This window comes from Carettochelys insculpta, chromosome 5 (genome assembly GCF_033958435.1).
Source record: "Carettochelys insculpta isolate YL-2023 chromosome 5, ASM3395843v1, whole genome shotgun sequence".
Lineage (NCBI taxonomy): Eukaryota > Metazoa > Chordata > Testudines > Carettochelyidae > Carettochelys > Carettochelys insculpta.
This window is the reverse complement of record NC_134141.1, coordinates 114186444-114211240: the sequence shown is the minus strand read 5'-3', so window position 1 is coordinate 114211240 and position 24797 is coordinate 114186444. Positions and strand designations below refer to the sequence as shown.

The 24797-nt window shown below is 44.1% G+C and overlaps 1 protein-coding gene across 1 annotated transcript in view; it reads right to left on the bottom strand.

The window, feature by feature from the left end:
- Positions 1–24797, bottom strand: part of MYO5B (myosin VB) — a 375576-nt gene that overhangs the window by 185037 nt on the left and 165742 nt on the right. The window contains exons 5-6 of the mRNA XM_074995787.1: positions 13326–13482; positions 35–178 (exon numbers count right to left, since the gene is read on the bottom strand). Of these exons, the coding sequence (XP_074851888.1) occupies positions 35–178; positions 13326–13482 (301 nt within the window). The remainder of the gene's footprint in view (positions 1–34; positions 179–13325; positions 13483–24797) is intronic.

Sequence of the window (24797 nt, the reverse complement as noted above, 5' to 3'; positions counted from 1 at the left end):
TAAGGAGACCAAAGGAAAATATTGCAGAACTCACCTGGAACACAACTCTTGATTTTTCCAAAAGATACGTCCTCATGTTGGCACCAATTATATGGTATCTTTTATCAAAGCCAATCTGAATGTACTTCCCAAAGCGACTGCTATTATCATTCCTAGTTGTTTTAGCATTTCCAATTGCCTGTATGAAATAGAACACATTAAGAACAAAAGATTATTTTTGTAAGTTTGCACATCACTTCAGGAAGACAATTTTTGCTCTCTGAAGCCTAAAAGTAAACAAAACCTAGCACACAAGTGGGCAAGTGAGTATTGGAGAGAGGATTCCCAAATGGAGGTAGACAGAGAATTCAAAGTGCAGTAAAGTTATGGAAGGCAAAGTAATAAGATGATCTTTGATATGGCCAAGTTCACTGTATCAACATGCAGTTTTAGTTTCAAAGAGTTTTATCACATAAGAGTATTAGCAACTCAACAATGTTCTCGCATTCTCAATAATTACAGACAGTACATCACTGAAATTCCACAGCCACGCCTGAGCCTTCACTCACCTACTTCTACGGGTATGTCTCCATGGGAGTATAATTTCTAGGACAAGTAGACACACTTGCACTAGCTCTAACTGAGTGCGTGCACCAAAAATAGACCTGTAGCTGCAGTGGTGTGAGCGGCAGGACAGGCTAGACAGTCTAAAGACGGTCCCATCTGAGACCCTAGGTACATATTTTGGCAGCTAGCGCCTCTCAAAGCTACATTTCTATTTTCAGTGTGCTAGTCTGATTGCAGCTAGTATGGGTACATCTACCAGAGCTTGAAATTAACCTCTAGCTCCAGTGTAGACATATGTTTAGTCTATTGGTCAGTATTAGGAAGACAGGAAGAGAGACGATTTCAAATAAAGCATAAACCTGTTTAGCTAAATCCTCAGAGGATATATATGCTTTGGGGGGAGGGGGAAGTACAAAGAATGTCAAACTACTTTTCAGAGCAGCTGCAGGGAGACCCTAGGTTACATACAATCCCCAGGACATACCACAACCAGAACTGTGCTTAACCCATGTATTACTGTTAGAGGTTACACATAAACGTCTGCTAATGGGCTTCATGGTTAAAAATGGCTATGGAATAATTAGAGTAATATTATTGTCTTGCCTGTTTTAAAGAATGAAGTGTCTCCCGGGCAATAGCATTTCTAATTCACTCTGAATGACCCACGTTTTTCCCTACTTGTTTCGTAACCCCTACAGTGATCAGCAGCAGAGATTTGCAGGTGAGAAAACTAAGCTTACAATTTTCATCTGTCCATTTCAATGGGGGAAGCTCAGAGTTTTCTACCTTAATGTTGGGACCAGATGACAATCCAGCTGCATGTCAGAGACCACTACCTATCACATACAGCCACAAAACTACCCAGCTGCGGTTGGCTAACATCTGCAGTCAGAATCTAACAAAGAGTAGAGCAAGCAATGAGCATTTATAGCATCTGACAGAGGGAAATTCAGACTGTGGAATCACAAGAATGAACTGTGTTTTCAAGTCAGATAAGATGCCTGAAGCATCTCCTAGATGAAGAGATATTAAAGCTTGATTGGTGCCAGAAAACTCAAGGAATCAGCATGCTGAATGCATCACGGATGTCAATTCACCTGCCCATTTGAACCAAGGGTAACAAGATTTGGAATACTCAGCTCCAGAATAGCAGGTCAACCACCATCAACTAAATAAGTATTAAGCAGCACCTCTCTGGGCAAAAGGGACTGGCCCTGCACCCCAGAAGAGGTGAAACCAAGGGTAGAAGGGGTGGAGCCCTAGGGCATTCAGCCCTCAGCATCACCTAGACCATAGCATTCCCCTTCCCACAGCTGTACACAGCAGTTCTGTTGCAGCAATTCATAAGGGCCTGGTGCTCCGAGCCCCTTTGAAACACTGAGCCGAGGAACAATTGCCCCTTTGGCCCGTATCTCCTCAGTCACAAGAAATGGTATTAAAGCTTCTATGCTTATATCCCTCTTTGTTTCAGCAATTAGGGGACAACTGGTGTATATGTATTTGAAAATATCAGATATTCCATGCAACGGGGTACATACGGGTTGGTACATATCCTCACGTCAGTCTGCAGCCATTTATCCTCATGCATTAGGAATCCAACAGTCTAACCTACAAATCTCCACACACACCAGCATCATGGCTATCATCTAGATCTTGCTGGAAAGAACTCAATAGGCAGCCATCATGGTTCATGCTAGTTTGTTTAACTGCGATACCTTTTTTCCCTTACTTCAGTTAATATGATAGAGATACTATTATATTCCTCCAAAGTTGCAAAAACTCCGCCATGAAGCCTCTAGGGGTTCCATGGCAGGCCCAAGCCTGGATAAAGGGGGAGGGTTGGTCAGATGAGTGATGATATACTGACCGCGAAACAACAATACGAATGAAATCTGATGCCAGTATGACTAAATGATAAAAGATGCTGGCTCTGATGTTACCCAGAAAAACAAGGTCCATGACACCAATCTAGCGATCAGAGTTAGGTCAGTAAGTTGGCTAGTGAAATAAAATTACAACTAGCACATATGCTATCAGTTGGAACATGGAACGTCCAAACACTGTGGGTGACTGGAAAATTAGAGCTGCTTCATAAGGAGATGGAGAGACACTGATGTAGTATACTTGGACTGACAGAGATGGGTTGGACAGCACTGGGAGAGATACGCGGTCGCAAAGTCATTTGGTCAGGGAACGAAACGAAGCATGAGGCAGGAGCTGTAGATCTTTTGCTAAGAAGGACTCGAGGAGCATTGTTAGGATACAAACTGGTGAGTGCAAGAATGATGGTAGCGAGATCCGAAGCAAAACCGTTCAACATCTCGGTCATTCAGGTGTATCCACCCACATTGGACAGTACGGAGAAAGAGATTGAGCTATTCTATAAAGACTTGACAAAGATGCTGGAGAACATACCGAAGAGAGATGTGTTGATCATCAGAATAGACTGGAACATGAAGGTTGGAACAGGTAACAAAGGTTGGGAGGGAGTCATGGGAAGGTTTGGATACGGAGAAAGAAATGAACAAGGGGAGAAACCAGTAGAGTTCACTACGGAGCATAAGATGGTGATCTGCAACATAAAATTTCAACAAAAGGACAGTAGAAAGTGGACATGGCAATCGAATGCCGGGAAGTCCCAGAATGATAGATATGATTTTAAGAAGATGGGTAACATCAGTACAGAAGTGTCGAACTTTCCAAGGAGCGGATATAGACTTGTACCACAGTCCAGTGATTGCGAACATCAAGCTAAAACTCAAGAGAAAGTCTAAGAGACAGTTTAAGAAGAAGAGATAGGTGGCGAGGCTAGGCAAGGAGGAAGAAAGAAAGAATGCGTAAAGAGCAGTGCTCAAAAGAGAAGATTAGGAATGCGGCCACAGAGAAAGACCTAAATGAGAGAGTGGAAGGGATAGCCACAGCAATAGAAGAAGCAATTGAGCAGACTGTTCTGGAAGAAGAGCAGATCAACAAGAAATGGATCACACAGGGGACACTGAAGTTGGTCCAAGAGAAGAGAGCTTTGAAGATCAGAAGGGATGTTTCTGAGCTGGGAGTAGGGTGGAGAGAACAGCAATATATGGTGAAATGTGAAGAGGTAAGGAAAGCGGCCAGAAAGATAAAGCAAAATAGTTAGAGGAGAAGTGTGAAGATACAGAGAGATATCATGGTGAATGTAAGACGAGGGAGACGTTTAAGATGATTAGTAATATTAATAGGAAGAGGCCGCTAAAGCAGATGGCGATCAAAGATGAGAACAAAGAGGTGCTCATGAACAAGGAGAAGATTGCGCAGCGATGGACGAGATATTGCACGGATCTATACAAAGCAGAGTTGGACCCAAGTGTCTCAGAGAGACTGATCAAAAAACTGAAAGAGAAATTTCCACTGAGCTTCGAGAGCAAGACTGATATTTTGGAGGAGGAAGTAAAAAGAGCAGTGAAATGACTAAACAATAACAAGAGCCCTGGAAATGGTAAGGCTGCAGGGGAGATGATCAAATATGCAGAGAAAGTTTGATTCAGGAAATACACAGACTGTGTAATATAGCATGGAAAGAAGGGAAGGCACTGAAGGACAAGATCCATGCAAGTGACAACACACAAGAAAGGAAATACACTGGAGTGCAAGAATTACAGAACAATTGTCCTAACAAGTCATCTAGACAAGGTGTTGATGATGATACTAATGGAAGACTAAGATCGCAGATAGAACATCTACTGGACGAGGAAGCAAGGTTCAGGAAAGATAGAAGTACCGTACAGCAGATATTGGCACTAAGACTGAGAGCAGAGAAAGCTCGATGAAAGAACAATAACATACACACTTGCTTCATGGATTTTCAGAAGGCATTTGACAGTATAGATCAGAAAGTGGCTTGGGCAGTGTTGGAGTCATACGGAATGGATATCAGACGGATACGGTTGTTGAAGGATATCATTGACAATGTGGAGGCAGTGATGAGAACGTGCAGGGTATTGGGAAGTTGGTTTAGAACGAGTAGAGGTACAAGACAAGGAGATCCAATATCACCAAGTATCTTCATCATGCATCTAGAGGGAGTGGTGGACAAGATTAAGGAAGGGGTAGAAGGGACATCTGTGCACAGGAAAAAAAATTAACAACTTGAGGTTTGCGGATGATATAGTTACCATTGAGGGAGATGAGGAGAAGCTAGTGAAAATCGTGCAGGTGCTGAATGAGGAAGAGAAGCGGTACGGACTGATTATGAACATTGATAAAACAAAAACAATGGTATTTGAAGGTAAGGAAATAGGAAGGAAGATCAGTGTAGATGGGATTGAAATAGAGAATGTAAAGAAGTTCACATATCTGGACAGCAACATAACGTATGATCTAGACCATGGTTTCCCAAACTGGGGGGGGCGTGCCCACCTGGGGGGGGGCATGAAGAAATTCCAGGGTTGGGGCACGATGTGACTTAGCATCCCCCATCATTCCCCCCACCTGATGAAAGATCCAGCCTTTGCTTCCGGCTTTCAGTGCCTGCCATTTTACATGGGCGACCTGGTGCAGCCGCTATGAAAAACAGACAGCCAGCAAAGACCCACATGGAGCTAGCTGCCTTGTGCAAATGACAGAGAGTGTGGGCTGGGGAGGAGGAGGAGGAAGATGGAGGTGCTGGGGATGCCTGGCTTAGTAGGAGGACAGGAGAGGGGCTCAGGTGGGCAGCTCGCAAGGCCTGTGGTGCTCGGGTGGCTGCCCAGCTTGTGCGGCTCATGGGGTTCAGGCAGCTGGCCCCAGCAACCCAGGGCTTTGGTGGCTGGCCCCAGCAGCGTGGGGCTTGGGTGGTTCAGGCTGGCCCCAGCAGCATGGGGCTCAGGCAGCTCGAGATGGCAGGTGGGCGGCTGGCCCTGGCAGCGTGGCGCTTGGGCGGGCAGCTCGGGTGGCTAGCGAGCAGGTGGTTGGTCCCTGCAGCACAGGGCTCAGGCAGCTGGCGGTCAGGTGGATGGCTGACCCAGCGTCTGGTGGGCGAGTGGGTGGCTGGCCCTGGCAGCATGGGGTTCAGGTGGGCAACTCTGGCAGCGCAGGTCTCAGGTGGGCAGATGGCTGGTATGGGCAGCTCTGGAGGCTGGCACAGGGCTCAGGCAGCTGACCAGCTGGGGCTGCACCAGGCAACCACAAGGGGCCAAGAAAAATTATTTGTGCTTATTTTTAAACAACATTTTTATATCAGGCTTTTGTGTTTATTTTATATTATGAATTGAATTTTTTGTTAAGGGGGAGTTGAATGATGGTAAAGAAGAAGTGGGGGATGTGAGGATTTCTCAAAAATCAAAAGAGGGACGTGATGCCGAAAAGTTTGGGAACCACTGATCTAGACTGTAAGAAGGAAATAGCAATTAGAATAGCGAAAGCAAGAGCGAGTTTGACGGCAACAGGTAAGATCTGGAAAAGCAAAGAGATTAGCTTAGAAATGAAGAAAGATTAGCTTAGAAATGAGCATCTTGAAAATGTGTGTATTCAACAGCGTGTTGTACAGATGCGAGACATGGATGATAATGAAGGATTTGAAGAGAAGGATATTGGTGTTGGAGAGGAGTTGTTATAGAAAGATCCTGAGAAGAGGATGGAGGCAAAAGTCACCAACAAGAAATTATATAGGAAGATACAGCTGAAAGAGAACCTGCTGCAGAAGGTTATATAACAGAAGTTACAGCTATTCAGGCATATGTGTAGAATGAATGTTGAACGAAATATCAAGACCCGGCATAATGGACAGTTCAAACAGGAGAGGCAGACCCCCAGAGAACGAGTAGATGATATAGCAGATTGGTGCAGAGCTCATCAACAGAAACTAAGCCACTCGACACTGGACAGGGAAAGATGGAAGGAAATAGTGAGAGAGGCATCAGACACCAACGGGCATTGAGCCCACAGTGGTTGATGATGATCATGAAAGTTGCAAAGGGAAAACACAGTACTACTTAGATCATCACTAAAGCACTTCACAAATCAATAAGCCATAACAGCAAAACTGTCAAATAAAAACTATTAACCTTATTTTACAAGGGACAAACTAGAGACATTGAGAAAATAAATAACTCAAAGCAACACGGCAAGGCTGTCCGTGTCAAGGCTGGAACCTGGGAGTCTAAGTGCTTGTATACCTGGAGTACCAACGGTGAATATGAAGATGTGATTCCTAAAACTCATTAAATGGCTGTGCATTAATTGGTCCATGTAGACCCTACTGGTGCTCACTAATAGTACCCTAGTGAGCAGTAACACAGTGCTGTTTGAAATAGCAAACATTGTCTAGCAGCATTACCAACACTTCTGCTACTTACTGAGCTCTTAGAAGAAATGTATGGGTAAAGTACAGCTGAACAGCTAAGAACACTGAGAGCCAGGGCTGGTAGCTGTAAACAACTTTATAGGACCACGAGAAACTTGGCCACACCCACAATAAATGGTCATCTGGATAACTAAAATTATGCCGGACTGCAGATGTTCCCAGATGAGAGAATGCCAGACTAGAGAGGATCAGCCTGTAGTATGTGATCCTGTAATTCAAGATCATATCATAATGAGAACCAAGAGGTTGCACAGGCCATTTACTAATTTTTGAATGCTTGATTTTGAAACATTTAGTGCTCTTTTCAATCATCTTGGCAGTCACTCAATAATGAGTCGGATGTCCTCATGTCACCCTCCTACTTGTGAGTCCTTTGATGGCTGATCAGCCTGATTCTTATCTTATCACAGAAGGGGCAGGTGTTGGTAGTTGATGATTTTTCTTTTAAATAGTTGCGTGTTTGATTACTTACACTACCCATAAATATTCTTAGCCATTTACACCAGAGTTCCCCGCTTTCAAGAGCTCAAGGACTTACAGTCTAAAGCAAGAGGACAACCTGGGATAGAGAAAGCAAAAGAGGAGATGAAGAAAGCAGTAAAACTTGCAGGTCAGTCAGGAGGAGCATGCATATGTTTTTAATGAAGTACTCCTTAAAGACTCTACTGTGGTTTTATAATTCCATGTAGGCTTGTCTACACTTGCCCTCAACTTCGAAGGGGGCACGGTAATCAGAGCCATGGGAGATTACTAATGAAGTACTTTAGGCACATTAGGCTACTTTTCCCCTGTGGCAACATCAAAGCTTCAAACTTCAAAGTGCCAGCATGCGTGTAGCTGCGCTACTTCGAAATCCCTTTACTCCACACTTCAAAGTGCCTGCAGCTACACGCATGCCAGCACTTGGAAGTTTGCCGCTTCAGAGTTGCCACGGGGGAAAATTAGCCTAACCAAGTGCTGCGTATTCACTGGCGCATTTCATTAGTAATCTCCCATGGCCTTGATTACCATGTCCCATCGTAAGCTGGGCGCAAGTGTAGACCCACCCTGTGAGAGATGTCACCATTTATGCACCATCTCAAAGTGGATGTTGAGAAGGGATTTCAAAAAGGTGAGAAAGGGGATATAGTGGATGGGATCAGAAAGGGAGCTCCAGTCAGAGGGGATGTATGAATTAAGGCATGGAGGACAATGCTATATCTGAACACGTGCCCACATTTCACTAATTTTCTGTGATCATTCTGGAATCAGCTTGAGCAGCAGAGCTGTTACAGCACACTCAAGCACCATATACCATCTCTGTATAACCTGGTGTGCAGGTGTAACTACCCACAGGCAGACTTCAACCTGGGACCTCTGGAGCTTAGCGCAGGGGCCTCTACAGTTTGAGCTAAAGGCCAGCTGGACCTCAGCTTAGGCTGTAGAGGACACATTCTTCCACTGAGAAGTGGTCAAGGTGCCACTACCCGAGACAGTGAACCACAGCTAGGTGCTGGGGTTATACTAGTATAGTTTGTTAAATATCATTTTAAAAGTTGCCATTATTGTATGCAGCATTCTTGCAGCCATGCTGATTCCAGGATATTAGAGAGACAAGGTGGGGGAGGCAATATCTTATATCTTACCAAAATAAGATGGTCCAGTAAAAGATATCATTTCATCCACTTTCTCTCTCTAAAAATACCCAGTGGCAACCCCTGCAAAAATGTGGTTGGTAACTTACAGATATATTCAAGTAATGATCAGATATTACTGTGATGGGCCCCCTAAATCTAGATCAGATTCAATATCCAAGCATAAAACACTAAATAATGGAGCTAACAAGAAAAAAATCCCTAACTATAGCAGCACTCAAATTCAGGAACCTTTCTTGAGGTTTAATGTTGTATTATTTATTTAAGGAGAGGCCCATGCTCTGGTATCGAGGTATCAGAAACACCACTGCCTCAATTATAAGGCCCAAGGGCTGTAAACGTGAATGAATGTGCTTTACTCACATAGGCTACATCTACATGTGCACCCTTCTTCAAAAGGGGAATGGTAATCAGGCTGATGGGAGACTACTAATGAAGTGCTATGATGCATATGCAGCACTTCATTAGGCTAATTCTCCCGCCACAGCAATGTCGAAGTGTCGAACACATTCCATGTAGCCACAGGCACTTCCAAGTATCTTTACTCCACAAAATTTTGAGGAGTAAAGGCGCTTTGAAGTGCCCCCAGATACACGGCATGCTGGCACTTCAAAGTCTGACACTTCGAAGTTGCTGTGGGGGAGAATTAGCCTAATGAAGCGCTGCATATGCATCATAGCACTTCACTGGTCATCTCCCATCAGCCTGATTACCCAAAGGGGACAAGTGTAGACGTAGCCATAGTCAGTCTTGTTTACTGGCTTAACTTTGTTTAGATAAGAGTCTCATTCAGGTCAAAGGATCTACTTATTCTAGGCCCTGATTTTTTGCAGGATCAGAGCCCCAAATTGCTCATCATCTGGAGAATCTTAGATTGTGCATCTAGCAGCCCCAACCTGCCCTTCCATATCATTCAACTGTTTTTTCTGAAATTAACAAAAAAAAATTGACTGAACCCAGCACATTTCACAAAACAAGGGAAATTAAATCCCAGGAGGTAACACAAATAAGAGATTGAGTGAAATTCGCAAAACTACCTAAGTCCCACTTTCAAACGAGACTAACAGTTTAAAAATCAATGGGACTTGGGCTCTTAAGTCACTTCTGAAAATGGGACATAGGAGCTTTTGAAATGTTTTACCCTTCACCATCATTAGACAAACATCTGTTGGCGATGGCCTAGATGAAAAAAAAACCATCCTATCATGCATTCAGGGGACTGGATTAGGTGACCTCTTGGGATCCCTTCCAGATTATATCTGCAGCACAACACCACAACCTCTTTTTCTCGGTTCTTAAATTGGTAGAGAGATTGGACAGCGAGGATCTTTGTATCTTATTTCAGTTGCTGTCCCTTGTTTACAGGGCTTCAGAGCTTCTGGCTTAGGGTCAGACCTCAATATGTTGGTCTGGTCAAAAGAGTCAGGCTGAAGTCCTGCTGACTGGCTTTCAGCAATGGCTCAGCAATGAGAAAGTGCACTTCCTTCTAATGGAATGAGTGTACGTGCTGGCAGAATAGCAGAAACCTAACGCATTTTGTCATAAACACTGTAATTAATTTTTTTAGACACACAAACTGAAATGAGAGTTGGCAGTAAGTTCAGATTTATTTTCAGCACATGTGGAGGAAGGAAGCCCTCGAAGAATATTGAAAAATAGAGGCTGATAATACACTTGATGGGGAGTAAAAAAAAACAAACCTATTCTGAAGAAGGCATATTGGACTGCACTAGGGAAACACCGGGACCGCAACAGGGGCAGGATTGGAAGAACAGGAAGGTGTCTTAGTGCCACTTATCCCACCCTATTTCCTAGAGACTCCAGCACCAAATGTATGTTGGCCACCTCCGCGGATCTCCTCCCATTGTCTATATTTTACCAATGGAAGCGGGACAGGGTCCTGGTAAGAGTGAGCAAACTGCCCTGTTCTCCAAAGAATGTAAAGTAGGCACCATATACTAGCCACCTATAGCTTTATGAAGATCCATGTTACAACCCCGCATTAGCAGGGAGACGGGCTGCAAGACCTAACAAGTCTTTCCCCTTCTCTAAGTACTAGGACTGCTGCAGCAGGACTGCCCATTAAAAGAGAGAGGCAATTTGCCATAATTGAAAACTGCTTGAATTTCCCAGTATTAGCTGGAATGGATTATTTGTCTTTCCTTAATGCATGAAGGTTACTAAACATTCAGAACAATGCTGAGAGCCACAGGTACAGGGAGTTGGGGTGCCAGGGGTGCTGCAGCATCCCCAGTTTGTTTTGCACCTGGTTCCCCATATCTGGGGGCTGTCCCACTGGCCCTGCCACAAGCTCCAGCATGCCTACTCCTGGAATCCCACCAGTCCTACCACAGGCTCTGCTCCCACAATCCCCAGCCCTGTCACAGGCTCCTCCGCCTAACCCAAGAGTCCTGCTACCTGCCTGACCTGCTGTGCTCACTACTGGCGCCACTACCAGCCCAGGGGTCTGCGGCTTCCCCCAGCTGCACCCCAGTCTGATGTGGTGCAAGTTGGCAAATCTCCTGGACTGGAAGGACTGGAGGCCATTTGCAGCAAAGGAGTTCAGGCCACCCAGTCTGGGAGAGTTGGAAACCACATCTCAACTGGTCTAAAGGCGTGTGTGTATGTGCAGGTCAGCCTCCCCCTCCCCCTCCCCCACACACTCTAAAAATAGTTCTAGCACCACTGCTGAAAGCCAAAGGCAAGGAAGTTGCAATGGACTGAAAATAGATGGGTCAGACACAGAAATGCCATTGCCTCAAAGACATGGGAATGAGCCAAGGCCGACGAGTTTAAACAGGAGTACTTGAGGGCAAAGATAGGGCAATTGATTGGAATTGGGGATTGGAAAGGGTATCAATTCCATTCGCAAACAGTGCTGGTACCCACCACTACGGTAACAGCTGAGACATCATTTAAAATGGAATGGGGCTTACAATACACATACACTTACTGCTAACCCACTATCATCACTCCAAATGAAACAGTGCCCTAGTCCCCATTATCATCCCGCTTTAGGAAAGCCTGGCCCAAGTCAGATACTTCAGGTTTCTGAGAAAAGCGAACTTTGTGCTGGTGACATTCTCGCGATTCATGCTCTTGCTGCGTGTGGGACAGGTTCAGCATGGGACAGAAGTGGGGCCAATTTTCCCCATACTGCCTCAAGCCTCGTTCCTTCAGAGGTTAGAGGATATTTTCATCACCATGCCCATAGGTACCAACTCTGTGCATGCTCAGGGGTTGGAGCACCCATGGAAAAAAAAATAGTGGGTGCTCACCACCCAGCTGTTCAGTGGGTCCCCACCCAAACCGGTGACCCATAGGACACCACAGAGCAGTTGTTTGGTAGCTGGGAGAGAAGGCTGGAGAAGGGCAGAGAGCATTGGATGGGAGGCTTGGGAGTGGGAGGAGTAAGGGTGGGGGCTCATGGGAAAGGATGCAGTATAGGCAGAACTTCAGGACAGAGCGCTGCCAGGGAAAAACACGTCAGTGCCCATGACCATGCCCACTCAAATCACCATTCAATTTTATTTAGTACTTGTATACACTTGGACTGTGTTGGAACTTTACAGACATGGTCCCTGCCTCCAGGGGCATCCAATCAAAAGCAACAAGTTACCAGTGCATACAGGCACCTCTCAGGCAAGACTGCCAACCCAGAACGCTGATCAATAACAGTTTGTGATGGTGGATTTTTTATGTGGACTTGACCACGCTTAGTTCACTAGGAATTGGACACATCACCACATCAGTAATACATCAAAGGGCCATGACCCCTAATGCATTATCCACTTTTCAGAAAACGCTTCCAAGGATCATTGGTAACCTTGCGGGTAGGCCGAGGAAGGAGGGAGAATAAATGAGCAGGAGACTGATTGCCCTTCCTTTCTCTAATAATGGTCCCTCCACCTCCATTCTGAAACATGTCATTGGGGCACTGTGAGGGAAGTATCCTACATATGTCTTTATTAGCAAGGAATGAAAAAAATAGATTAGTGCAGGGCGAAGAGATCTTCATGTGCCAAGCTAGCAGTTAATACCATCAATCAGCACCAATTAGACAGTATGTAGTGGTCTATGTTGATTCAATCTATAGATTTAATAGACAAACCTCTATATGGAATTAATAAAAACAATACATCTTAAGGGATACTAGAGAATGACGGGAGAGGAGAAGGAAGGGAAAGATAGTAGATTATTGGTGACTCAGGTAAGGGCAGGGAGAGGTCATAACTGCAACGGCATCACAACTCTGCTACGTACAATCTTCTTTGTACACAGCTGTTGTCAGCGCTGTTCCAGCAACACTGAGATAGTTTGAATTGCCACCATAGAGCAAGACTGCCAACAAATGGGCCAGGTGAGGTGTGCTTCACCTCCGACCTCAATACATCCGAGATAAATAACTAGCTGGAGACCCAACAGTGTATTTCACATGAAGTAGGTCACTGAACAGAAACATTTTACCATCTTATAGTCACTACCAGCCTACAAAAGAGTTTACACTAGTGACCTACCTTTAAAAATTTACCTGAAATAGTCAATCCCTATGATTTTTTTAATTACTACTTCTAATATTATACAAAAATCTAATTAAAACAGCTGCACTATTCTATCCTTAACTTGTGAATCCCACTTGTGAGACCCAGGCAAGTCCTTAAACAGAGTGACAGAAGCTTCCATTAACAAGATAGAAGGAGGATCCCAATCCTGAAGCACCCCACCCTGAGTCAGTGCAGTTTGCTAGTGCTAGAAACAAATGCACATACTGTCATAAATAAAATTAAAAAAAAAAAATCTATGTAACTTCTGATGGGCAGCTTTACCTCCATAATTGGACTGGATGCAAGGACCTTCTCTTCAATGTTGGTCTCGCTGGCAGAGCCACCAACTGAGGCAAAGAAACGCATGGCATACTTGGCAGAGACGGTCTTTCCAGCTCCAGATTCTCCACTTACAATGATTGACTGGTTCTTCTCATCCCTGCATGTCAGAGAAAGGCTTTTTATAAATACATCCACTTTTTAAGTTCAGAATTATGCTACCTCCTATTAATGGATCATACTTGCTGTTTTTGCATCTTCATACACATCTTAATTTACAGGTTTTCCTTATATCCATAGATTCTAAAATGAATGACTTTTCCCACTATGGAAAAAAAGCATTACCGACACTGTCAATATGATACATTCCACAGTTGGAAACTGAAAAGTTAGTGCTTCTCAGCATCTTACAACAGAATTTCTTTCATCTGATCACCCACTGCTACATTACAAAGCACCACTGCCTCTTCAAGCTGGAAGCCAACATTCTAGCATTTACTCTCCAGGTGCTATAGCTCTCCAATAACTACAACCCTGACATTTAAGATTCCTCCTATCATCACTCCACAAGATTTTGCCAGACATCAGCCATTGACTGCTGTGATCTGGGTCTCTCCCGCACTTCATTCCTGTTAAAGAACTGTTTAATAACTTCAAAAAGATCTCACAAAACTGAGTGATTAGACAATAAAATAGCAAATGAAATTTAATGTGGATAAATGCAAAATAATGCACGCTGGAAAATATAATCCCAACTAAACATACAACATGCTGGGAGCTAATCTGGCTACAACTAATCAGAAAAGAGATCTTGGAATCATCATGGATAGTTCTCTGAAAACATCCACAGTGTGCAGCGGCAGTCAAAAAAGCAAACAGGATGTTAGGAATCATTAAAAAAGGATAGAGAATGAGATAGAAAACAACTTATTGCCCTTATATAAAACCATGGTATGCCCACATCTTGAATACTTCGTACAGATGTGGTCGTCTCATCTCAAAAAAGATATATTGGAATTAGAAAAGGTTCAGAAAAGGGCAACTAAAATGATTACAGGTTTGGAACAGGTCCCATATGAAGGAGAGATTAGAGACACTAGCATTTTTCTGCTTAGAAAAGAGGAGACTAAGGGGGGGATATGATAGAGGTATATAAAATTGTGTGCGCTGTGGAGCAAGTGAACAAGAAAAAATTATTTACTTTTTCCCATAATAGCCGAACTAGATGGGTAAGAAATGGTGTCCCTAGCCTGTGTGTGTCAAAAGCTGGAGAGGGATGACAAGAGAGATTGCTTGATCATTACGTGCTTGGTCCACTCCCTCTGGGGCACCTGGCATTGGCCACTGTTGGCAGGCAGGATTCTGGGCTGGATGGACCTTTAATCTGACCCACTATGACTCTTTGTATGTTCTTATGTTAAAAACAGAATCTGATGTCTCAGCTGTGCATTCCAACAAACAGAGAACTGGACCCCTAACAGTCAAAATGTTAACAAGGCCTCTAAGTGTGGAACTCATGCCTGTAGGATGCTACTGAGATGAAACTTAGTACTTTAAAAGTAGAGCTCTAAACACAGGTCATACACTCCTACTGATACTAAACCCTATTATCCAAAACACCTCATTATCTGGATCACTCTCCTGGTCTGCCTGTATGAGGTATGCGCTGCAGAGGGACAAGGAAGGGATTCAAATGATGCAGAGGTTCAGCAAAGGGAGCGGAGAACCCTTGCCAAAACTGCAAAGAGGAAGAAGGGGAGGAGAAGTCAGAGGCAGTGGAGGCACTCCACTACTGAAAGGCTTTTGCAGCAGTACAGATAGCCCTGTGGAGCCCCCCGTCATGGGAGGAAGTGGATATAGACAGGAAAGATACCACCTGATCCCTGCAGGAACAAGCTACAAGCAAGGCTCTGGTCCCGACATGACAGAAGAGAGTCCTAGCTGGAGGGCTTCTGCTGTGCCCTGTCAGACCACAGCCTCCTTACCCCTATGCTCCTTGCACAAGCAAGGATGAAGTGTTCTTGTGCTCTAGAGGATCAGAGAGAAATTCTAGCATCATTATAAAAGGTATAAATATAGCACAAAATATAAATGGAAGAGACCTGTTAGAAGCTCCGAGTCCATTCCATTGCCAGGGCAAGATACAGCACAGCAATGGCCAGCTGCGAACAGTGGGTGGGCTGCATGAGTGGTCCTCCTCCACCTCAGTGAGCAGCAGCAGCCCCACTGAGGTTCCACCTGGAGGGCAGCACAGTCCTCCCTCCCCCACTCACCTCTCACGCACCAGAGCCCCACACTTTCCTGCTTACCGGTACATGCAAATCCACAAGTGCTGGAACGGAGGGAAAGGAAGAAGGAAGTGCAAGGCTCTGGTGTAGGAGAGCCACGTGGGGGAGTGAGGCAGCCAGGGGATGGGCAGACCCTCTTTTTTTTTTTTTTTTAACTTCCATGGGCAGAATAAATTGTGTTACGTGCCCCAGGGCATATGAGCCTATGCACCATGACTAGAAACATATGCTACCCACTGTGGGTGCTCTACTCATTATCTGGCCAGCAACTCAGTCTCTGCTGGGTGGCCATCCAAGTGCTCAGCCTACAGGGAACACTGATGCCCACCACTGACAAAGTGCCACGAGCAAGGACCTGCTGTTACCAGTCTGATATCTGAGTAACTCCTGTTTAAACTAAAAGGCTGAGAGAAGACATTTCATGACACTGTAAGCCCAGCTCCAGAAGGATTCCTTCATTTCAAGCAGGGATGCCACACCCTGCTGCCACACCCTGCTCTTGCCACACCCTGACTGCATAAATGGCTTTAACTACATCCCCTTTATGTGTATGCATTTCCCGGTACCGCTGAGATCCGAGTCTGGGGGACAACCCTTTTGTCCGTGATTGCATGCCATTACAGCAATACTACTGCACACTACCAAGTCAGACCACTTTCCTGGGAAAAATGCATACTCCTTAGTTTCCCTGAGCTCAAAAGAAGCTGGACAGCATTTGCTGCTTTTTAAAAATAACAAAATCTGACTGGTGGTCAAGCATCAAATATTTCAGCACAAAAAGCTGTAAAAGTGTGAGCCCCTGAAAACAGAGGGGCTGTAAAGGAAGCAATTTTGCACCTAGTTGTACCAGCTACTGCCAGGCACCACTATAGTTTACAGGGAGGAATCCCAAGATACCCTTTTTCCTGTTACCTGGGCAGCTTGATCAGCTTGCTTACAGAACATTAGCCAGTGAGGATTCCAAGTCACATCTCCATGGCCTCCGTTTATGGACAGTTAATTAAGTTGCAGTGCATGGAAACATAGGAGTGATATCATCAAAGCAGTAAACAACTCAGGGAATCAGGGGCCCAGTACCTTCCCCAGGACAAACAGGTTACATATCGAGATTATGAATTGCTGCTGAAGAGTTATCTGCTCTCTGGACTTCTTGCTGAATGAACACCAAGCCCTTTGTGTAAATATGTATGGCTGAAAGGACAGGGTGAGGGACTATTAGACATCATATTGACCTCACTTTTGGAGTCCCCAGTGGTGCATGACGCACTGTGAAATGAGCTATCAGAAGTACTGGCTTAAGAGTAGGCCACCAAGCAAAAGCAGCACCACATTAAGCACATAACAGAAGGAACTGGCAGCTATCGCTAGCTCCAAGCAAAGAGAAGAGGCACCCAATAAATAAGACAAGCAGCATTGTTTAGTTGAAGGCAGTAACAGTACTATCCCTGGAGCAGATTGAAGAAGTGACAAAGTCACCATGGAGGGAGGCGTTGCAGTTAAGCTGGTCTAAAGATCTGTGAGGGCTGTTTTGCTAATCTTGCTAAGTTTCCAGGGGAGAGAAATGTGCCACATGCAATATGAGATCAATCGGATCAACATCTATGTCTGGAAAGAAAAAAGTGTATTCTCAGATGAAAAAGGGAAAGGCAGAAAGGAAAGGGCTCTGAGATTTTCTCCACATGCAGATGAGCAGATTATTCCTCCTGGGTGGTGGTGAAGAAATAGATCGCGCACGCACAACATCTATTCACACACAGCTTCCCCTGGACTTTTCCCCTCCTAATGGAAAAGTAACTCCCTCTGTTAATACATTCACAAGACAAGCAAGAGTGACACACAGACTAAGGCCAGAAGGGCTCACCACGATCATCTCATCTGGCCTCAGTGTATCACAGGCAACTGAACTCCATCCACCCACACCTGTAAGAGACCCATAACTACTGGCTGAGGTACTGAAATCTTCAAGTCATGATTTAAAAAGACTTAAAATAGCAGAAAATCCACCATTTACTGTAGTTAAAACCTGCAGATCACCTTTTAATTTTTTTATTTCTATAGGAACTGGACTAGGTAATTACTTCTTCACATATAGATCTGTCCCATGTTGCACAAAATGGTTTAAAAAAAAAAAAAAAATCGGGTCTCTGCCAATCTGACCCCGGGGGGGAAATTCCCAACCCTCCAATAGAGTGATCCATTAGACCTTGCATATGTGACAACACCAACCAGCCAGCTGGGAAGAAATTTTCTGTAGTAACTAAGAGTCTTCCCCAACTACATCCCATCACCAATCACTGGAGAAATTTACTACTCGTAGTTGCAGATCAGTCCTGACACTGGGTTGGGAAAAATCAGGACACTCAGTACAGCAAAATAGATGATGTAAAAATCATGTTCACAGCAGGCTGATCGAGGACATGCAATTTGACAGAAGAGGATGAATGCAGCTGGGCCAAATCCCCACAACATTCTGAATATCTTGTTGCACCCATCATGACCGTCACAGTACACATGTGCATCTTTTCTTCCACTGCGTATGTTCTTGTACTCATTTTGCAAACACACAAGCTCGCAAGAAGAAGAGAAAAGCAGCCGGGTACATCATTTCCAATGGCAAAGCTTACTACAAGTTCTCATCTCTCACTCTGAATGCACCGCAAAGGAACACAGACAATCATTAAACAAGTCACAAATCACAAGTAATGACTGATCTTTAAAAAGCAACGTTAGCCGCTGAAAGTGTGCTTAAATGCCATAGCACACAGCCAGTTACTGAAGTCTACATTTTTCCATTTTAAGACTAATCCTATCCAGAGGCATTTATAACCACAGAGTGAAATCCTGGCACCACCGATTATCATGGGACCAAGAGGTTACCCTTTCTTTCCACCTGGTTAAACAAAAGGGATTGTGGCAGATACCCTGTCAAAGAAAACCAGGCAGATATCTGCAATGTTGAATCTTTTCTGTGTTACCTTAGATGACCCCAGAATGTGCTTATCCATTGATTCTAGTTGACAAATTAACTTTGTTTATTTTTAAACAGGCTTACGTTAAATAAGTTTTAGGGCAGAATCTTCTCTTCAGAAGCTATTAAGGGTTCTTAAAATTTAAAGCTGACTTACTGGAAACTTGTGATCTCTTAAGGATTGCTATGCTCCTAGAGGACTACTGTTTCCTACCACCTGCCTACTAGGAGGGCCACTCTAGGATAGTACCCGTCCCATAACAGAAATATTTTTTACTTCTTTTAGCCATGGAAATGAATGTTAACTGATCTGAGCTCTCTCTCTTTGGTTCCCTAATGAAGCTATTAAACCATTACTGACCAAAGGGAATTATAATGGGTTTCAAGTCTTCAATCATGAACTAGCACAGCTTGAAATGAATGGCACACAGTGGAGAGATGAAGCATTATTTTTCCATCTACTGCAGCAGTGGCGGTGACTGGAGCCCCAAGCCTTTTAAAATCAGCATGCTCTGTGTGGAGCTGAGAGCTAGCTGCCCCAAGCCCCGCCTCTTCCATCTGAGGCTCCACCCATTCCACCCAAAGCCCCTCCTCTACTAGGAACATGGAGCCAGCCCTCCCCCACCTTGCCCAGAGGCTGGCATGTCTGCTGGCTCCCCTGTAAGTCCCCATTACATACTATCTCTGCTTCACCATGAAGAGCAATTAAAAAGACTGGGACTGTTCAGCCTGAAAAAAAGACCACTAAAGGAGGGATATGATAGAGGTATGTAAAACTATAAATGGTGTGGAGAAAATGAATGAGAGAGTGAGTTATTTACCCCTGCCTGTAACACAAGAACTCTGTGTCACCCAATGACATTAAGAGGCAGCAAGTTTAAAAGAAATAAGGAGATACTTTTTCATGAAACCCAGTAATCCTCTGGAACTAGTTCCTAGTAAATATTGTTCTGGCGGATGTAGTAATATGAGGGCCCGACAATGGAGGCCTGAACTAGTCAGTGCTTTGCTAACAAAGCAAAACTAAGCTGTAAGCAAAAGGCAGGTCCTGCTCACAGAAATTTGGCATGCACAGGGCTGCTGATGTTGCAGAAATATGCATACCTTGGAGGTACTAGGCACAGGCTACGCACATAAACATTTCAGGATGATAGTAACAGAACTTCTCATGAGGAAACCACTTGGTATCAGCATACTACCCATAGACAACAGGGACATACCAACCTAGATTCAGCACAAGTTCAGGATGACAGCATGATGGATAGTGATGTTTTGATCAAACCACAACGTACAAAGTAATGGTTGGTATCTAGGTACATGAGGGGACTTATGGATAAGGGAGGCATGGTGATACGTGACTTATTTGTACCGCTGTTTAAAGGTATCTCAGAGGGGCTGTCTTGGTCCAACTGAGGGCTATAGTGGAAACTCCTGGCAGCTAACTGAGCTGAGTCCATTGCCAGGGCATAGATATGTACTACTGTAAACTGTTGACATCTGGTCTAGATGCCCAAGGTGCTAAAGACTGTACGTAGCTGGACAATAAACCTGGTTCCACTGCCTTTGCACCTTATCTGATTTGTGTTTATTGGGGGCTCTCAAAAGTCTGCGGTGTTGGCTACCTGTGCAGAGCCTACACCACATTCAGAGAGAGCACTCGCGTGCAGCCAGACAATTATTAACACTGAAGGGAGCAGAACAGATGCCAGAGCACCACACTGATGATGGTGTCTGACTACAAAAGTATAACTGGGTTCAAAAAAAAGAATCACATAAGTTCATCAATGGGCATTAGTACTGATCACAGATACAACCTCATGCTATGGGTGTCCTAAGCCTCTGATTGCCAGAAGGTGGGACTGAACAATAGGAGCTGAATCACTTGGTAATTTCCCTGTTCTGTTCATTGCGTCTGAAATGTTTGGCACTGGGCAGAAGACAGGACACTGGGCTTGGTGGACCACTTGTCTGACTTAGTATGACCATTGTTGGGGTTTTTTTTTTTTTTTTATGTACACAGCTTTGAGTGAAATTGTGTCTGGTTTTCTGCAGTATTCTAGAGGCATGCTCTCTACTCTGGGAGCAAACTTCCCAAAGTTTGCTCTTACAAGTAATTCAAAGGACATCTCTCCTACAACACAAGACCAGACATCTGATGACAGTAAGCGGTTAGCTATTAATGGACATATGGCACACCCTATTATCAAGGACAAGAAGCAGAAAAAAAAAAGAGCAATCCCGTAACACTTTACAGACTGACAAAATGATTTATGAAGTGATGAGCTTTCGTGGGACAGACCCACTTCTTCAGATCTGGAAAATTCTGATAAATGTAGACTGACATGAAGAGAATTTAATAGTAAGACAGAAAAAGATTAAATGAAAACTGAAGAACAAGGCAGAAAGTACTTCACAACCAAGACAAGGTAGGAGGAAGAACACTTCTTTCCTTTCTCTACAAGCTCCTGCTACTATGGACAGAAGTGCATAAGGATTACAGTAATAGGGCATTCATCAAGCTATGGAAAATAAAACAAACAAACAAACAATCTTTGATCAATGAATTAAGCTAGCTAAATTCTTTAGCTGCTCGTTAGTGGGATGTGGACTATACAGTCTAGCTCACAGCCTGCTTCTACAGTGTCCTGGTACCTGCACAATTATCTGTAGCAGTGCAAAGGGATCTACCTGCACTTCACACTTGGTTTGTCCAGGAGTCAATAATGGACTCCACAAGGGAGTGGAGAATCATGTTCTGTCACTTAACTATTCTCTTTTCCTTGCTCTTGCTCCTGATCTAGCAGCAACTTCATTTGTCCTGCCACTAATGAGGTTGGAGCTCTCTCTTACCATGTGCCAACATCACTGCATCTCTCTGCCTCAGGAACTCTCCATAGCGGTGAAGTGCAACCTAGGCTTGAGAGCAGGCCATGAGTGGCCCACCTTTGTCTCACTAAGTGGCAAGTTTGCAGTTACCAACATGGTTTCAGAGAACAGGTTGGCTTTGCCAGCTGCACTTGCATACCTAAAATTTGCAGGATGTGCCAACTGAACTGTAGTAGAACTGTGATTGGCTAAAGAGTGAGCACATGGTGCTCACCTTCAGCGTTGTGTGCAATCAGCATTACCTCATTTCCTGTGCCTTTGCTGTAAGGGCATTTCACTTTTGTGATACCAGTAGGAAAAAACTATTCAGGAGAAAACCAGAAGAACCTGGCAACTGTAAACAAAGTTTCTGGTGGGCCATATACAGAAGCCCAATGGGCCACATGTGGCGGTCAGGCTGTAAATTACCCAGCACTGCTCTATACCCCTTCAAGAAGCACAGAAGTGAACACATCTTCTCTCTCTTCCGAATTATTGTTCTTGTTATTTTTAGGATTCTGTTTCATTAAGGCATAAAGCAGGAGTAACTGCTACAAAAATTTGAATTTCTGATACAGTTACTATTCTCCATCCTCTCTCAAATTAAATCAAAAGTGCTTTACATGTAGTGAAACTTAGACAAAAAGTCAAAAGCCACAGAAAGAAAACTACCACCAGCACAGTCCTTGACAGCCAGTTAAGCAAGGCTGGTCAAATCCAAGTTACATGTCTATAACAATTAGCAACACATACTAGAATCTTAGAGCAATGGCTCATTCTCTCTCTCGCTCTCTCTCTCTCTCTCTTTTTTTTTTTTGGCTGTGCAGTCCTGAGCATATTCTTGCCAGGTAAATATTTTTAAATAGACCACATCTATCGGGGGTAACTACAACTACTTTTCTCTCTCCTCAGTATCCCAGGATGAACCTGAATGTTTTTCTAGGTTCTATAATTGGACATTTGCCGCCACTGTGTTTGGCCTTTTGAGAATTGTATAACTGAAAAAAAATCATAACATGGCATACAGCAGCAAGACAGCATCCTCTCTCTGAAATGTTAACAGCACTCAGACATGAACCCAAGATTGAACGCCAAGGAAGATTATGTTAATATTTGATTTCGGTATAAATCTATGTTTTGAGGATATAAAGGTTGTGCACGTGCGCATGTATGCACATAGGCGAATGACATTTTAAAAGACAAAGAGAAACAGAACTAAGGGTTTGCATAACTATATGTATGTTACAGAAATCTAAAATAGTTAGAAGATCAAAGTTCTCTCTCACAGACACACTGTCACTTTAAATCAAACATTAGAGCTTGAAGGCATCACCTTACCAACAAAATATATTCTTGTATGGTATTTTTTTGTAATGTTTGGCTTAGTCTAGTTTTAAATGAGTAAACAGTATGCCCTTGTAGCCAAGGCGGCCATATTGGGCTGCATTAGGAGGAGCATTTTGAGCAGATCTAGGGCTTGTCTACACTATCACCTTCCCTTGAAGGAAGGATGGCAATTAGGGTGTTGGGAGTTTACTAATGAAGTGCTGCCATGCACAGGCAGCACTTCATTAAGCAAACTCCCCCCATCACATGGCAACTTCAAAGTTTTAAACTTTGAAGTACCAGCACGCGTCTAGCCATGGCACACCCGCCGGTACTTCGAAGTGCCGGGGCAACTCTGAAGTCCCCTTACTCCTTTTAAAGTCATAGTTGCCACGGGGGGGGGCAGGGGCGGGCTGCTTATTGAAGTGCTGCCTGGGCATGGCAGCACTTCATTAGTAAACTCCCAACACCCTATTTGCCATCCTTCCTTCGAAGGAAGGTGGTAGTGTAGACACAGCCCCAGAGAAGTTGCTGTTACTCTCTATTTGGCACTGGTGAGGCCACATCTGGGAGTACTGTGTCCAGTTTTGAGGCTTCCAGTATAGAAAGAACGTGAATGTGCTGGAACTGGTTCAGCGGAGGGCAACAAAACTGATTAAGGGGCTGAGCACATAACCTACGAGGAGAGGCTGAGGGATCTGGGCTTATTTCGTTTGCAGAAGAGAAGACTGAGGGGTGATTTGATAGCAGCCTTCAACTTCCTGAAGGGGTACTCTAAAGAGGATGGAGAGAAACTGTTCTTGGTGGTGACAGGCAGCAGAACAAGGAGCAATCGTCTGAAGTTACAAAAGGAGAGGAGTAGGCTGGATATTAGGGAAAACTACTTCACCAGGCAGGTGGTGAAGCACTGGAATGCATTGCCGAGAGAGGTGGTGGAATCTCCATCCCTAGAGATTTTTAAACCCTGGCTTGACATAGGCACGGCTGGGATGACTTAGCTGGGGTTGATCCTGCTTGAAGCAGAGGGCTGCACTCGATGACCTCTTGAAGTCCCTTCCAGCTCCATGATTCTACGATTCTAAATGTCTCACGGAACGGGAGAGACCATCTCTAACTCTTTCAAAAGCCTGTTCCACAAGCTCCGCAGTCAGACATTATCAATGGGATTCCAGTTTGATTATGAATTGGCCATTTCTATGGTATTGTGAGTTGTTTGCCATTTCTTCCATCTTTCCTTTTGAAATGCTGTTCAAGCACGCACACTGATCCCAGCGAAGAACAGCATGAGAAGAGGCAGAGCGAAAACACTATTTGCTGCTAATACATTCAGCCTGTCAGCTTGCATTTTTCTAAAGTTTCATAAAGATTTGCCTTAGCACCTGACCCTTTCCTCTTCAGAATGAGCCAGCTAGGTGGTGAGGTTTTCTGCCTTTAAGACATAAAATACTGGCTGCTAAAAACAACTGACAAATCAACTAGTTCTTATCTTTCTAGTTAAATTCTGAATTACAAATAATGATCAAAGTGAAAGTAACCGGTAAAAGAAAATGTTCTCTCTCCAGAATTAAAGTCAATTATTTTCCAATGAACTGATTTTTGTTTTCCTCTGACAGCAATCGTATATCTCTGACATGTCAGACAGTTCATTCCTCCAGCCCCAAAGACTGATTCTTGTTCAAAGTCAAGTAGCACAACTGACAGTGACATGGACTAGATGTAATAGAACGGGTAGAACACAAGTCCTGTCCATGCAGCATGAAAACAAAAACTGCTCTGGATTTCAACGCTTAAGATGCTTTATTTTCCTGCACGTTAGAACACCAGGGAGGGAGACAGCCATTGCCGAGCTCAGCTCAGATGAAAATATCAGTCATTTCAGTTTCTCTTTTTTGCCAAGTACATTCCTGCGTTCAACCTCTAGGATTAATATCCTCTGACAATTTTAGCCCGGGGGAATTCTGCAGCAAAAAATTTAAAATTTTGCAAAATTTTGCACATTTTGTCAAAATAACACATTATAATCACACC